We start from the raw sequence: 16,045 nt of genomic DNA on the forward strand, positions 1-16,045 counted from the left end.
GAGACTGAACTTCCCAACCATGGAATAATCAAGCTCAGTAGTAAGTTAAATGAAGATCAGAAAGTATGCTACTCTTTTACAAGTGCTACAGCACTTGTACTTTTTAAAAAGTATTTGACATGATCGTATGATAGGGCTTGTCTAAATGAGCGTAGTAAGGTTGGACTAAGTAGAGAAGAAACATTAACCACTGTGATAGACTGTAAGAATTGACATTCTTCCTTTAGCATGGCTAAGGTAACTACATAGTAGAGCTGAGAATCTCCCTGTTTAGCTTAATTTTTTTCTTTAAGGAACATAAAGAACCAAGCAAAGATATGGAACGCCTGCAGGGCATTTCTTGGTATAGGAAAAGGAGAAAAGCACAAGCAAAACCAGACTCAAATTTTCAGCCAGGTGGCCATATGTTCCTTTAGTTCACAAAGCTCAGATCTCTTTTTTTTTTGGCAAATCAACAACAAACTTCTACCTTTCTACTGTCTTTCACTTGACTTTTTGCCAATGTGTTAAAGCATTTTTTTCCCCAAAAGAAAACACATCACCAGCATCATTTACTACTCCTCCTAAAAATACTTACAGCACAACATTACTTGCATACTTTTGACAATTGTGCTTTTGGAAAACATCATTCTCTGCAGCAGTTAGACAATAAAAGCTTTTTCATTCCAGAGAGATACTGTTTTAAATACGTGCTACTGACTAAGCACAGACAGACATAAACAAGAACCTTCCTTAAGATAATGTTCATTTCTTGTCTTTATAATCATAAAACATTTTACTGTAAATAGGTACAAGTCTGGGTAAACCCAGTCATGTAGCCTTGTAACTCCAAGCCCCCCAAAACTTCTTAATATATCTGTGATTAAAAGTTTTCTCTTTGTTGGTCAAAGTCAAGAGGAGTAGAAAAACTATTTTTATAACACTGTCTTATGCCAGAGTTTTCTTCTTTTCTTGTTGTCTCGAACTAATAATTCCTTTAGCCAAAATTTAACCTTGCTTTATATGTCAAACATTTTTGTAGATGATTGCCATCGAGAAACATAAGAAAAGTCAGGTGATTGAAGTTAAAAAATCAGATGCTAAGGGTCCTATAGCTATGATTAATACCAGAACAATTTTTACCGTCCTTTGCTCTTGAAGACAGAAATTCCCTTTCACTTTGCTGCATGGATATTATGCAAAATGGCATGTGCAAAAGAGGAAAAAACACAGAATCTGCAGAAAATGCAAGTTGACAGAATATTACAACAAACATGATAAGTATTACTTGGCTGAGTAGTGATCAAGCACTGTGTTTACATGTCCATAATCATTTGAAGGAAATGAAGATAAGGTCTGTTAGTTTCTTATTCAAAACTAACAGATGGATTTTAAGGCACGGAAGATTAAAGCTGACTATCAGAACATCTCCTTGATAGAACAAAACACACGTTCATAGGTCTCACACTCAGTATCACCAAGGATTACAAAATGTATATACTCCAATAACATCAAAGGAGAAACTACATGACCCAAAACCTGTTTCCCATTGGTGATTTGGACTTTGTGGATTGTATTTGTGCAAAAGGTGCCTTTCCACAGGTTGCTGTGCAGTAGTCCCAAACCCTTTGTGCAGTGAGTCCTCTTTGAAGCCATACCTTTGCAGTAGATACCGGCTAACACCCATGACCCTCAGAGCCTGCCTCCATAGTAAACTGCACAGAGACAGCTAACGGACCGTAGTTCACAGTCACTCAGCACAAGCTCATGTGTAAACGCCATGGTTTACAACCCATCTAAAAATTTGGGCCCAGAGCCTGCACAGAGACGTTACTCCCTTGCACTCTGAGGACAGATCAATCTAATATCACGTGTCAAGGAGTTCCTCAGATTTCTGACTCCATGGACTTTCATTGCCGGCTTCGGCAGCGCGACTACAGATTTCACCTGCCAGAGTACAGCTGGTTGCTAGTCCAAGACAGGCCAGCTATGTTTAAATAAAAGAACTCAAATGAGAACTAACAGTGTAAACCCAGAGGCCTTGAACTTGCAATGCTTCCTCCACTTTCCTACCCCTTGATAAAGTGAGGGGTTTTAAAACAGGTAGATAAGGAGGCTGTGGCTACTGCTGTGAAGGATATTTCTGAAATAAAGGTGAAGTCATCCACCTGACTTGTCAGACAATTCTATGCTATTTCTTTGTTACCAAACAAGGATACTGAAACCACTGAACAAGCAGAAACCCCTTACCCAGGGAGAAGTACAACTGTTGTCAAACTTTGATAATAATATTAACCTTGCTCAGACAGTGCTAGAAGAATAAAAGCCACCTCAGAGAAGTAGTAGTGAGGGGAATGGTGATGTCTTGAGTAGCAAATTCTAGAATGAGCTCATGCCTCGTACGTTTGTGAAAGAGATAAGCGCTTACTGAACAAGGAACAGGCAAAGATTAAATAACCTTGGTCACAGCTCCAGTTCTTCATTAGCTCATGCACTAAAGCATCACAATTCCTTTGCTGAAACCAGAGATTTTAGAAACGTTCATCACAGGTGCTCAAATGATACAATTCAAAAAGAGGACAGCTTTGTGATACTATGAGGTGGTTGGTTTTTTTTCCTCAGTTGCTATCATTTTATTGTGTAATACTTACCTGAGATAAAGACTGAATGGGTAAGGTAAGGGCATATATTGTGGTTTTGTTGTTTCCAATTTAGTTCCAGAGGTCCAAGATATAGGCTGTGGCAAAGTCTTTAATCCAAACATCAAAAACAAGACTCACGTTTTGAGCACTAGAGGACTCAGAAAACTTTACAATATGCCTATGAAAATACCAAAATAATTTTTAAATGTTTTACATTCGTCTGTTGGGATATTTGTTTCTCATGTCAAATAAACCAACCAGTAAAATCTGCTAAACCACGTCTAGGTGTTTATCTATTGAAGGTGAAGAAAGCTGCCCTTGCAAACACACACTTAAATTTTATTTTACCCTAGGCCACCCACAGTGTGTTTACTCATCACACACACAGACTTGCTGTAAAGTAAGCAGGAGGATAATTCTGACTTAATTTTCAGGGTTTAATACTATGCACGAGTGATAAAATTAAATTTAGACTCCAAGTAAATATGCAGGGGTTCAAGCACACAGGTTGGTTAAGAGCTTTCACAACTAGGCAAACAAACAACAAAAGAAATCTGAAAAGGTGTAACATAATATCATAGAAAAGAGAGACCTCTGTAAGACAGAGTCACAGATTCTGTTTCACAGAAATCCAATAGCTACCTATACGATTATGCCTCTGAACCTGTGTTTAATCAACTCGCATGGGGCTGACTGCTCACTGTAGCAAATGCGTACCTTTGAAGGAAATGGGGATACCCCCACACCCCAGCTTATCGATCGCATCTGCACAGCGGGGACCTGCTGCCATGTTGCTGAAGAGATGTGCGGATAACAAAAGATAAGACTTTTCTCCCAGTTTTCCAGATGAAAGACATTCTTCCTGGGAAAAGTTTAAGGCCCTCTGAGGATGCATAAACTCAGATCCTTGACCAGCTAGACAGACCAAACTCAGATGCTTGATCATTTAAATAGAAGTCAGAGCTCAATCAAATTTTGTTGTCCAGGGCTTTCCCCAGACACACGCAACTCCCACCCCACACAGAAGATGAGAAGCTGGAGGGATTAATGAGAAGCTGAGGTAGTTATGGATGACAAAGGGAGCTGAGAGGAGCAAGAACAAGCTCTGAAGTGGTCAGCAACATGTGCAAGGGCGCTCCGGGCAAGAGCGAGGGTGCCTTTAATCTTCATCCAGACTGCTGCTCTTTTCCCTGCATCTATTCTACTCTCTTTTCAGGCATGAGGTCCCCATCGCCTGCCCACCTCTCTACCACAATCGACAGATCCTGCAACTCACCACCTAACCGATCCCCCATCCTCAGGAACAGCCATTATTCCTGTGCCTCCAGTGTTGCTGGGGGAAAAGGGGGAAACAGGAGAAAAGGGCACAGGCTCAGCCCATTCCTGCTGCTGAGACATCAAAGTTCATGTCACAAAGTAATTCGCCCTCGCTGCCAGCAGCAGCAGTGTATAGAAGCAGCAGGGATAACTAGCTTAATAAATGGTACCGTATTTTATTTAGAGCTGACCTTAGGTTTCCCTGCAAGAGGGACCAAACAAAGGGCTTGCAGTCAAAACCCTCAGGGTACCAGAGCAGTTCCTTGGCTAGCAAGTTCTCCTTGCCCAGTGCTTGTTTAACTTAAACACTAACAAGCTCATTCTCTAAATTAAAATTTAAGCAGACCTTGGCAGGTGGATAACATGAGATTAATAGAAGCCTTTCACTCAAAGTTAGACATAAAAGATCATGCATACAAATCAAATTGAAACTTTTCCTACATTAAAAAAACATTAATTCTTTGTCAAGATGAGAAAGCATGTGAACTTCCACAAATAATGAAATTCTAAGATGAAGATGTCTAAAATTTACTGCAGCCACAGCCTAGAAAGAGTGAGAAAAGAACTAAATACAGGAAGAGTACATGCTTTGTTTATCTGAAATGCCTGGTGAATGTTGCAAGTTCCACGCATTTCAGTTTAGAAGTAATTTTTTTTAAATAACAAAATAGCTAAGTAAGCACCGAAACACATGGAAACCTCTAGCAAAGTTGTGTCCATGAAAACAAATACCAATTACATTATATTATCGGATTTGCATTACTACAGGGAGAACTCTCAGAACCCACTGGAGGGATTCTTCAGTAGCAACTGCTGAAGTAAGAGAAATCGGCACAAGAACAGCTTTATTAGCTCTTTGAGCTTTGTTTTCAAACATATTTTAATACTAATGAGTACCACATATTGTAGACAGCTGACTAAATAAAAAAGGCCGTCGAGATTATCTATTCTTGCTAGTCCTTGGGTGTAGGCAGTCTAACTAACGTAAACCAGAGGAGATAAGTATCAGTAACTTATGAAAAATGCCATTACAGCATGCTAGAAGCAAAACAGCCATGTGAAATGAGAGGAACAGAACTCAATATAGCGTGCAATGACTGTAAGCTTCAGTGCCCACATACTAAGCTTTCTGTACTGTAATGGTCTGATACATTCATTTTGACCCAGAGACCAGAGATAAATTGTCTTAGCAATGCAAACAAACAGCTAAGCAATTAGGGCAAAGTTTTTGGAGAACATAGTGATAACATCTAAAAGCATTGTTGGGTGATGGGGAAAAACAGCCCTGGAGATAGGGGGTTTAATCTGAAGTAATAGAGAGAGTATAATTGCTTCTCCAAATTACAGTGCACTAAAAAAAAAAAGCAGACAAGCAACTGGCACTGATATTTTTCTGGCATCTATTTCAGTGTATCCAACCTGAAAAGTAACTTTCATTGTCCCATTTGGAGTTAATCAAGTTTTGCCTATAAAAAGAAAGATTTTTACATGTGCAGTGAAAGTGTCAGAGCTGAGAAATCCATGAGGAACCACCAGGATTTAAAGAATTTCTATCACTTAAATTTCCTTAAAGTAACTTATTAAAATTAAGCTTCCAAGCACTGAGGTTACCACAGTAGTCAAATGACTAAGGCAACAATTTTATCTATCAGCTTTTATGTATCAGCCTCACTTAGAGGGTCAAACACAGATGTACGTTGGTTGTAATGCACAACATTGGCTGCAACGTCTATTACCCCCCAGGCACAGAAATGGAGGTAACTAGCATTTAACCTAAACTGTGTGTTGATTTAGCAACTAGCATTTGGTTATTGCTTTAAAACTTCGCGCAAAATTTTACCTACATAAAAGCAAAGTATTATATACATTTAGAAATGAGTGAAATATCAGGCCTAGAATACATTCCTTCAATTTGGGTAGGGTTACCAAGAAAACAGTCATAAGCAGATATAAGATAATATTTCAAATTAATACTAATTGTTGTTGTTGTGAACACTCTTGTCATACAGAAGAAGATAGTTTTATTAGATGGAGATGCCTCCTCATTGCAAAATATCTAAATTTGATTTTAGTGCAAAAAATTGCAATATGGAGGAGATAAACACGCATTGTACTTTTGCTGCAGCTGAATGACCAGTGGTCTCATTGTGTTCACCTAAGGGATGAAATAGGTATTGTTATCAAATGCATAATGAAATGAAGACGCATGCAGCAATTTTTACTAAGAACTTATTTTTCCTTTTAAGATATTTCTTTGAAATACATTTAAAAAAAATCAACAGGACATTTTGAAAGATACATAATTCAAACATTTATAAGAGAGGTGGTTTTGGAGCTGTCATAAATGATCCATAGCCTTAACTCCATCCCATATAACAGAAGCAGCTTCAATAACTCAGCCATGTCATCTGAACTCCAATGTAATTTAATGCATTCAAAGTAAGATGCGTCTTGCTCCATTGAGACCAACCTTGTAGCATACAAAAGTCTATAAAAGCCACCTGAATGAAATGAAAAACTAGTTATATTTCAATAAGGAAAACCACTTTACTAGTAATTCCAGAATAAGATTGTCCAGAGATTAGCAAATAAGGCAAGACTGCAACACCCCTTGGTACACATCAAATTAACACTTAAAAACACAGAAGAAAGTCTTCATTCTTTTATCTTAGGGTAAGTGGACAGTCTACCTGCTTTCTGGGTAGAAAGAAATTAGAAATTCCCATTTTTTTTTGTTCAAACTCCACTATGAAACATCATAATCAAATTATGGCATTTTAATTTATGACCGCTATGTTATTTTGCAAGTTATTTTGGAAGTTTTTTAACAGTTTTTTCTAATACTGATAATTATGAAATACCAAAGAAATCGCCCATAAATAGCATTCTCTAATTACACAACTGTTCTCCGCATCTGTAATAACATTTTCTTTCCTATGTCTTTTCTTCTGCTAATCCATTCAGCACAACCTATCAATTAACAACACTGAGGTGCCTTAACTTTCACTTCCAGTTTCTGCATTTTTCTCTGCCTGATACTGCCCCAGAATTAATGCCTGTAGGAGGAACACGTTAGACAGCCAACATGACTTCTTAAGAAAGTAGGCTATGGAGATGAAAAGTCACTCTTTCAACTAGAAGGCAGGATTCTGGCTTGCAAAGATACGCCATCAACACAGTGCTTGGAAGTATAGCAGGATAACGCTCAGATATTAGTAAGGTAAAATTTATACCCCCTGCCTTAGAGAGGATGTTAGGGGTTTTTTTATCCCAGCCCTCCCCTCCACTGCCACAACTTGAACTCCTGGGAAAACAAATGGTGTCTTCATGCCTTCAAGCCTTCCCTTGCTATTTTTCCCCCTAACAGCTTATATGCTCCTCATCAGCAGGGGTGGGCTTTTGACTTGATTTGAAAGGTGGGCTGCCCTTGCTTTCTGTCACAGGAGCAGCCCAGGGAAGCAACTGCAGAAGGAAAAAGGAAGGACAACTAGTATACGCAACTTCTAAAGTATTTTTTCTGTTGAATGCTGCCGATACAAAACACAGGCGGTGACGCAGCTTGTGGATGGAGCTAGACCAAATCAGGAATGACCTATGTATTTTAGCTGCAGACACCATGAAGTCCTACCACTGCGCTTTTCCTTTCCCTCAATATGCTTTACACACATGGACACAATGAACGCAATGAAGTGCCTTTTATTGGAATAGATATATGCATATGATTCATATACATCAAATTTAGTCTCACATAAAAAATGTTAATGATGAAACAACTGCAAAACCACGAGATCAAGGTCAAAAGAAAATGTATGCTCATTTATTTCTACCTATGCCATGGTAAAGGACAAAGTCACACTTCTCTGTGCATTGCAATCATCAAATTTTTCCACCCTTTTTATTTTTTCAGAGAAGCAGGTACCATGCTTGGCACTTTATTTTGTGTAACAACGAGAGACTGAAGTGATCTGATGAGAAGGGTTGTGCTGTCATCTGCAGCAAAGAACATACTTTAATGTTACATCTTTCAAACCTTCATCGCAGACGCATATAAATGCAGTTATCAACATTGCCAAGTGTCATGGAGCTCGATGGGCACAATTCCATGAGGTGTAATATGAACCATTAACTGAAAACCTTAACAAATTATGAAGCCCAATCAAAGCCTCTATAAAATGATTCCTCCCTTTACTAGTTTCATCCCCACACATACACACAAAACATGCCAATATTGAAGACTATGAATCCAGCCTAGCTCTTTGCACCCTTTTCAATAACAAATGAAAGACTTGCCTTATTTCCCTTCTCTAACTTGCTACTGAAATAAGTAATAATTTCTGAGTAAAACAAAGCCACAAAAGTGAGTCTTTTACTTTGATCTTAAAACAGAGACATTCTTTGTAAACTTTCTTATACAAGACAGATATTTGCAGCCATACAACCCAGAATCATCTCACCCCCCTTCATGAAAAATTCTATCCCTACCCTAAAATTCTGTGAAATGATAAGAAAACTCTAAGAAAAAATTACTTATATGAAATGTCATGGTTTTGTTTGTAGAAGCTTCTGTTTCCAAAACAACCTTTTATTTCAGACTTTTCCATCAGATCGGAACCATTTGTTGCACAGAGGCTTACATGATATATGCACTCAGTTATATTTTGACAGCCTTCAGTGGGCTGTTACAATAGTCTGTTTTCCAGAAAAGAAAGTATAACCACAATACCAAGTTGAGCCTTCGGGGGTTGGTTAAGTTTCTCATTAAACTGATGTTCAAGTACATGTAGCATTTTTTCCTTAGTGTGGCAACTGGCCAATTTAACATTGGGGAAATTTAGATGCTTATAAATGAAGTTTATAAGCAAGTTTGTTGAAATGACAAATCAGTTTTCGAAAACTCAAATGGGAGTTTCTGTCTCTCATTGTGTTATAGTGCAGTGCCCTCCACCGGCCAAATGTCCTCACTCAAAAAGCAAAAATTCTCTGAAAAATTACTCTTTGGACTAAAAACAAAAAAAAACCTCCAAAACCCCTCAGAAGCGGTGTCAAATTCTTAGAAAAGGTTACTACATAATGGCACCAATTTATACTAATGCCAGCCTTGCTTTCGTGTTACATGGTAATTAAATACTTTGGGTGCTGAAATAAATCCTGAAGCAGCCTTTTTAAAGAGTTCAAAATTAGAGGTGACAATACAAAAATAGGTGGTACTAAAAAGTGTAACTTAACACGAGGTTTTATAATGGTAGAAAGCATACAACCAGATCAGCAATTACTACTGTCTGTTGAATTTCCACTATTTCACCTTTTTCAGTTCAGAAATGACAGACCCTCATGTAAATTTCTCTCTGAAGCAATTAATAATGCTTTTGAGGGCAGTGGACAGAACTAGTTGCATCAGTACTACCTATATTAGATGTACTTGAGAGTGAGGATTAATAACCATCAAGAGTCAACAGCACAATGAGAAAGCTGGAAACAAGATATATATAAATGCTCTCTCCATGTTACTGAGGGTTGCCCACTTATTAGTTCTTCATCTCTCCCTCTCACTTCATTTTATGTTTGTTTCAAAAATATGGATGAAATCTAAATGCGGCGACGGTAGGCAAACTGTAACATCTTCAAGAATATTCTGTACTCTGACCAACCTTGCTGCTGTCATTTGGCCAACCCACTCCTCTTGGGTGATGTTACCTCTTAGAATACCATTCCCTTCACTAGCTGGTTGATGCCCAGTATTGCTTCACAGCTTTCTCCAATACCTATTATTAGCTCAGTGACAATATGGGCAATATTTACATGATACATTGAGTGCCTGACCATGCTTTCAAAAATTAAGAACAACAGTATTTGAAAATAATCCATGCACATGTGCAAAAGGAAAACAGGTCATACAATAAATCTAGCTGATCATTAAGGACACTAGTTGTCCCTATCTTAGTAATAAAAGCACTATTAATGAGCTTTCAGTAGATTCAATTATCCTACACAAGATTACTATCTAACTACTAGATCTAATGATAGACAGTGTGATTGATTTGCTGGTGATAAGGTGAACTGCTTCTTTAATAAGACTAAAAGCAATAAGCTATAGAGGGAAGTTGTTATAAAAATACAAAGATAAATGGTGTTTGCACAGATAGACCAAAACCATAGGAAGACTGAAAATATGCTTTGTGTCAAGAGTTGCAGACCGTTGGATTTTCAAACAGAGTCAAAGGACACAAAAATATTCTTCAGTCCCTGATAAAACCTTCGCTGCCATCTACAGACGGAGGGAACAACTGGAAGGCTGAAATAAAGCTCAAAGATGGATTTAACCTCCCCTTTTTCAAGTGCTGACCAATAACTTAAAAAGGGGCATACAGCACCATTTTATTTGAGGACACCTAATGTAAGCTTTAAGACCTAGCATACGTTTTACAGTTTGTTCCATTCACTTTGTATAAAATTTCTGCGTTAGCGGGCAACAGAGGAAACTAGTCATATTTCTTATCTGCCAATCCTATGATAAACTACTTCCACTAGAAAAAAAGAAAGCCCCACACTGTTCCTAAACTTCTTTTTAAGAAGGAAAGCTAGATGCCAAGACTAATCATGAAGCATCTTCCTTTGACTATAGCTGCATGGATTACTAACAAATGTTGGGATTTTCCACACCAGAAGAGCAGTGCTAAGTGCCCACCCCCCAGTCTCTGTAGACCCCAGTTGTGGTGAAGCGGGGAGCAGCTTTGATGCTCTGTTCTTCCAGGCAGCCTGGAGCAAGCACAAACACCAGCAAACAAGAATAACTTCTTTGCCTCATTAAGCCTCAATCCTCACAGAAGGTTCTGTTCCTCCTTGAAGATTAATTTGTGATGCTCCTTTTGTATCAGGATTCGCCAATGACGACGCACAGCAAGGCATTCAGTCACTCTCACCCTCGAGTCTCAGTTTCCCCTGTTAGAAGGAAGTGCTACACTGCAGGCCTTGAGGTTTTTCACCCATTGTCTTACCTCAGATCTTTTCACCCCTCCTCAGGGTTCTTATATAGCAGTCAGCCATTTCCTTTTTTTTTTTTTAAAGCAGATATTCCCACTTCCTTTCATTGTGCAATAACCACATACTAATGCTGGGTTGTTCTGCTAATGATTTTGCAGATAAGATCTCCCTTGTACAATCTTAAGAGCTGTTTTTCGTACTATGAGCTTGAAAGAAAAAAATTGGAGGTGGGAACAGTGGATATCTGGTTGCTTGCACATTCAGATCTCCCTGCTTCTATTACACCATTTTAAGACCTCAGATTGAAAGTCAGCCATTTCCACAGCCACGGGGCACAGATTAATACGCAGGAACGTAGCAGAAGTCCATAAATGCTTTCTAGACTTTTGCATAGAATTGTTTTAGCCAACTTGTATTAAACCCACAGTTCCTTAAACCTGATTTGACTCTGTTGTAGACAGGACCTCAGAAAGAAGAGCAACTGTTGGTCTCGCTCTCAACCCATGAAAAGTAATTAAGACCCCACTTTCCTGTGGGGAACAGGTGTAGCTATCACTTCCCTGGCAGCCTGTTCCAGCTGAAGAGTTATTACTACAGCTGTTCAGCTGACGGCAATTACCACTGACGATGGTCATTGTATGTGGATCTCACCTTCTAAAGGTTTCCTCCCAAGAGAGCTGACGTGATGACTGCTGAACTGCAGCATTACACTGCTTTCTGCTAAGAGACCAACTGACATTTACCTTTATGTGACCTTAGTGAGCTACAAAATGTGTTCTCAACCACAGTTGCTTAACCATGCTGACATATAGGATTTCTAACTTTTGCTTTTCCTTACAGTGTAAAAAGCTTTAAACACCACAGCTTTAAACCACAGAACTCTGAAAAACAAAAACAGGATGTCTGCTTCTAAAAGCTGGTGCTGGGTATATTTTTCCTGAGACTGTGCTATCTGGGACCAGGTTGGTGTAATCTTTCAATACAGTCTATTGGCCAAATTCTCTCCTTCCTGCTGGAAGGTTAACTCTGGTGTGTATGACAGAAAATATTTTCATGGCCAAGGGTTGTTGTCATCACAACCTGCGTAACAATAGGACCAGCTGGAGATATAAAAAAAAAAATAAGGCTTAAAGTTATGTTCAGTGCAAAGCTCCAGTGCAGCCAGGAAGAATCCAGAAAGAGACAAACACCATTTGCACAATTCAACATGGGAACAATGATAGCAAAAAAGCAAATCACATATAGTAGATACTCTCCCCTCTCACAGAAGATGGCCACTGCTCCTTCATAGAGCATACCAAGTCTCTGAAGGTGTCGGACCCTTTGGTCCTTCCTTTCCAGATTCTCTTTTCCCCCATGGATGACTAATAGGCAATGGATTTATTGCATGTGACAACTCCAGTTAGCAGCAGGGTGTACAAGTTAATACACCCCCCGCCTCCTCCAGATTATTGTGGTTCAAAACATGAAATCAAGGGCCAAGAGATACAATTCCTCTGTAAAGACAGGAGCATACCAAAAAAAATTAAAAGGAGCAAGCAAAGAAACAAGTACAAGACTCAAGGCCATCAGAAATAGGATGCCTCAGCAACTTCCACACCGACGCCAAAACCTCATGTCACAAGTCTCCCTACGATCTGGGGAGGGTTCCTTCCCAGCCAAATGAACTCTCAATTGCCACAGGCTTCAGCCTTACAGCTGCATGTCCCTTAACCAGAGGTAACTTACAGCGCTTCCCTAGTCCCGTAACCGTTCCCTGTAGGCAGCCCTCTCCCTTCCAAGATCCTTCATGACACACTGTATTCAGTTCATACAAACATTTGGTTCAATTTACGCAGGATCTGAGCAAGCTGCTCACCTGTGCCCAACATTTTAACTGCTATTGCTGCTTCTTCTTCCACAAGAATGGGTTTTGATACTGCAAGAGTATGTTAGTGCAGGTCTACAGGACTTGTAGTTGTCTATCCGACTTGTTAATCAAGCCACATACCCATCCCCAAAGGCTGTGTCACTTAACACAGGTAAAGCACATCTCAACTATAATTTCTGGTTTGAACTAGCTGTTGGGAGTAGCTGGCCTTAAATGTTCAAACTAGGAAGAAGGATCAGTAATCCACTGTTTGTCCCTGCTCTCATTCTGATGTGTATTTTCTCCTCCTTTCTTCCTTTTGTCACTTACCAAATTCTTTGCGAGGTTTTATTTGCATTCTTGTTGCTTATGGACACAGATCAAGAATTGGCAAGCTTACAGCTTACTCATCTTAGACCTCAATAGCATCAGCTCTTTCCTCAAAGACCTTGTGATACACATGATAGGCTGCATCAGACAGATAAAACAGTCCTGCCAACAATGGATAGGAGACAAGACTTTAACAAAAAAAAAAAAGCAGAAATCACAGCCTGCCACTTGCTTAATCAGTGCCATTTGGAGTAATCTCTTGCCTCTTTCATTAGTAAACAAGCTGTTACAGAGATACAGGAATTTGCCCTGTATTATTTTTACAAGCAGGCCTAATTCTATACCAGGTCCTCCGTCCTTCTGTCACAACATCTGTGTGCATACAGTAGGAAATTAGGAAGAAAGAGGGGCTCCAAGACATAACATCACAGAGAGAGAAGTGGCACTACGCACTATGTTGAATCAAGCTGGATGAAGGATCTATCTTCCAGTTGTTTGATTTTACATCTTCCACTAAAAAATCAGGTGATAGAAAGAAAGTGCTAAGCAGTTAGTAAGAAAGAGCAAAGTGATAAAAATGAACTTTCCAGTTCTAGAACAAACATTCTGAAGATGTAGACCTTCCCTAACATATAACTGAATTTAGATACTGTTATCAATATATGTAGAAGACTAACCCTAAGGACCAAGCAAATAAGCTGTAACGAGTCAAGTATAATCACTGTTTTTTTCCAGGTTTCAAAGCACAGAGAAAACATCATTTTGCAGTCTCTTTATACCCTGATAGACTCATCTTCTGACTGCTCAGCAGAGAATCTGAAAAATTGGGTGGGTAAGTACCTCAGGCAATAAGGTAGTCTAAGCATTTATTGTTAAAAGCAGAACTAACTCATCAACTCATTGAAATTAAGATATTTATTTCATCTGCCAGAATTTATTAATCTCTAACAACATCATTCTTATTCAACCGTGGACACCTCAGAAACAGCCAGTATAAAACAATATAGCTCCACTCAGGTCAGCAACCACATGAAATTTTTACCCCTAAGAATCTGGGCCAGAGATACTCAGCAAGAACTTTGGACAACAACAGAATTATATCTTGAATATGATGCTTTTGTTCCCTAGCTCAGGAGGTTGCATATTTCCACATTTTTGCCCAGATGACTGGAAAAAACATCATCTCAATTATCTAAAGAAGCTATATGTCTACAGAAAGGTATCTTAAGCTCAACTTGCAAGCTTGCTACTTGGTTTTGTTTTTATTGACACCTTCCACCGGGACAGCATACCTTCTCTAAGCTTGCATGGATCACTAACGTCAGAAATCCAATACTGGATGTATTAACCACTGAAACCTGGGCAGTGCTGCAACCCACTGAACTGGTTTGCTTTCACTCAAGACACATTCTTAAATAGTAGTATCACCACTTTTCCACCAGGCTGATAGGTTTTGCCGAGCAACCACTTTAGTTACTGTGAGACTAATGCATATGTGCAGATTGATGCAACAGATGTTTGTCCAAGGTAGCATAGCTCAAGGGTAGGAACTCTATTCTCCTGGGACAATATCTGCCTTCCCCCACAATGAAGGGAATCTTGAAGACACTATGGCCAAAAGTAAAGGTTACTGTCAGAGAACATCCCTCCTATCATCTCTCCAGCAGAGAGGATTTCAGAAGAATCTACTGTTCACATTACAGAAAAAAAAACCACCCTCAAAACATTACAGTTGTAGACCTGACATTTCATGTTTAATAATCAACATAGCAGCTTGCAAAGTTTAAAAAATGACCAGTTACTGGCTTTGGAATAAAGGTATACTGTGAGATTGATTTTGTAACTCATAACGCTTGTTGAAGGCAAGGAAAACTTTGCCTTTTGGCAGCTTGACAAAGTCAAGCTTGACTTCACAAAGTAGTGCTCCATGTGAAACTGTCATCATCCTAGCATACTATCATTAACTGTTACGTGAAAGCCATGTTTTCACTTACTTTGCAAACTGAAAAGGTTCATTGCATATGTATACACCTTTGGCTGAATTCTACTCTTGGAAGAATTTTTGTCTAATTCATTGACTGCATTGTGACTCTAGGCTGAAGATTTGTTGCACTGGTTATCAAATGCATGTTATTCCCAAATGAGATAAAACCACTTTCCATTATGTAGTTCGCTCCAAAGGGGGGTGGAGAAAAAAGAAAAAAATCTAACTGGTACCTAACTTCACAGCATTAAACAACATCTACATGAACAAACAGAATAACTCTTTATTCTAACCAGGTAAACAAGCAGAATTAAAAGTGGAACTTTCAATAGAAAAAAAATATTATTTCCCCATCACAAATTCCAAGGCACACTAGTGTAGGGGATACATTACTAAGTGCAATGCAAAAGCCATGCTGTTTTGGAAAGCTCACACACCAAAGCAAGTATAGCACACATGAAGACTTACCTGCTTATACTTCCGCTAAAAGACAAGACAAACAATCACGCTAAGTATATCTAATATTCATGTAGAAGGCATATGCATATCAGGCAAATGCATTAGAAGTGGCAATTTAAAACCAAGACACGTAAATACATCATGTTCTGTGCTTGTCCAACAAAGTTCACAATTTGAATAATGAGATACTACATTTCTACTCAAGAATCGGGACAATTCTTAAATGATTGCATCCTACTATGTAGAATTACACGCATATAAAATGAGATTATCAGTGATAAAGGTGAAAACTGGCACGCTTGACTTTAGAAGCGTAAAACTACAGGAAATGGTGTTTTGGCTTTGTTTTTACATAGTACTTTTATAACTTTATATTACACCTATAACTCCTGACCTTATGTTTTCTGTACATTTGAAGTTCATTACAAATATTCAGAAGCTAAAATTTAAACATACATTATATATAGTGTGTCTTAGAAGTTGATAATCATTAACTTGGCAATG

General features: G+C 38.7%; 1 protein-coding gene across 4 annotated transcripts in view; it reads right to left on the minus strand.

The window, feature by feature from the left end:
- Positions 1-16,045, minus strand: part of LOC104259201 (potassium voltage-gated channel subfamily KQT member 1) — a 508,020-nt gene that overhangs the window by 395,811 nt on the left and 96,164 nt on the right. For 2 of the 4 annotated variants that reach the window (XM_059815976.1, XM_059815979.1), the window contains exon 12: positions 15,551-15,565. The exons of the other annotated variants lie outside the window; for them this stretch is intronic. In XM_059815976.1, coding sequence (XP_059671959.1) covers positions 15,551-15,565 — 15 coding nt within the window. The remainder of the gene's footprint in view (positions 1-15,550; positions 15,566-16,045) is intronic. 4 annotated transcript variants of the gene reach the window in all.

Source organism: Gavia stellata, chromosome 4 (assembly GCF_030936135.1).
Source record: "Gavia stellata isolate bGavSte3 chromosome 4, bGavSte3.hap2, whole genome shotgun sequence".
NCBI classification, from domain to species: domain Eukaryota; kingdom Metazoa; phylum Chordata; class Aves; order Gaviiformes; family Gaviidae; genus Gavia; species Gavia stellata.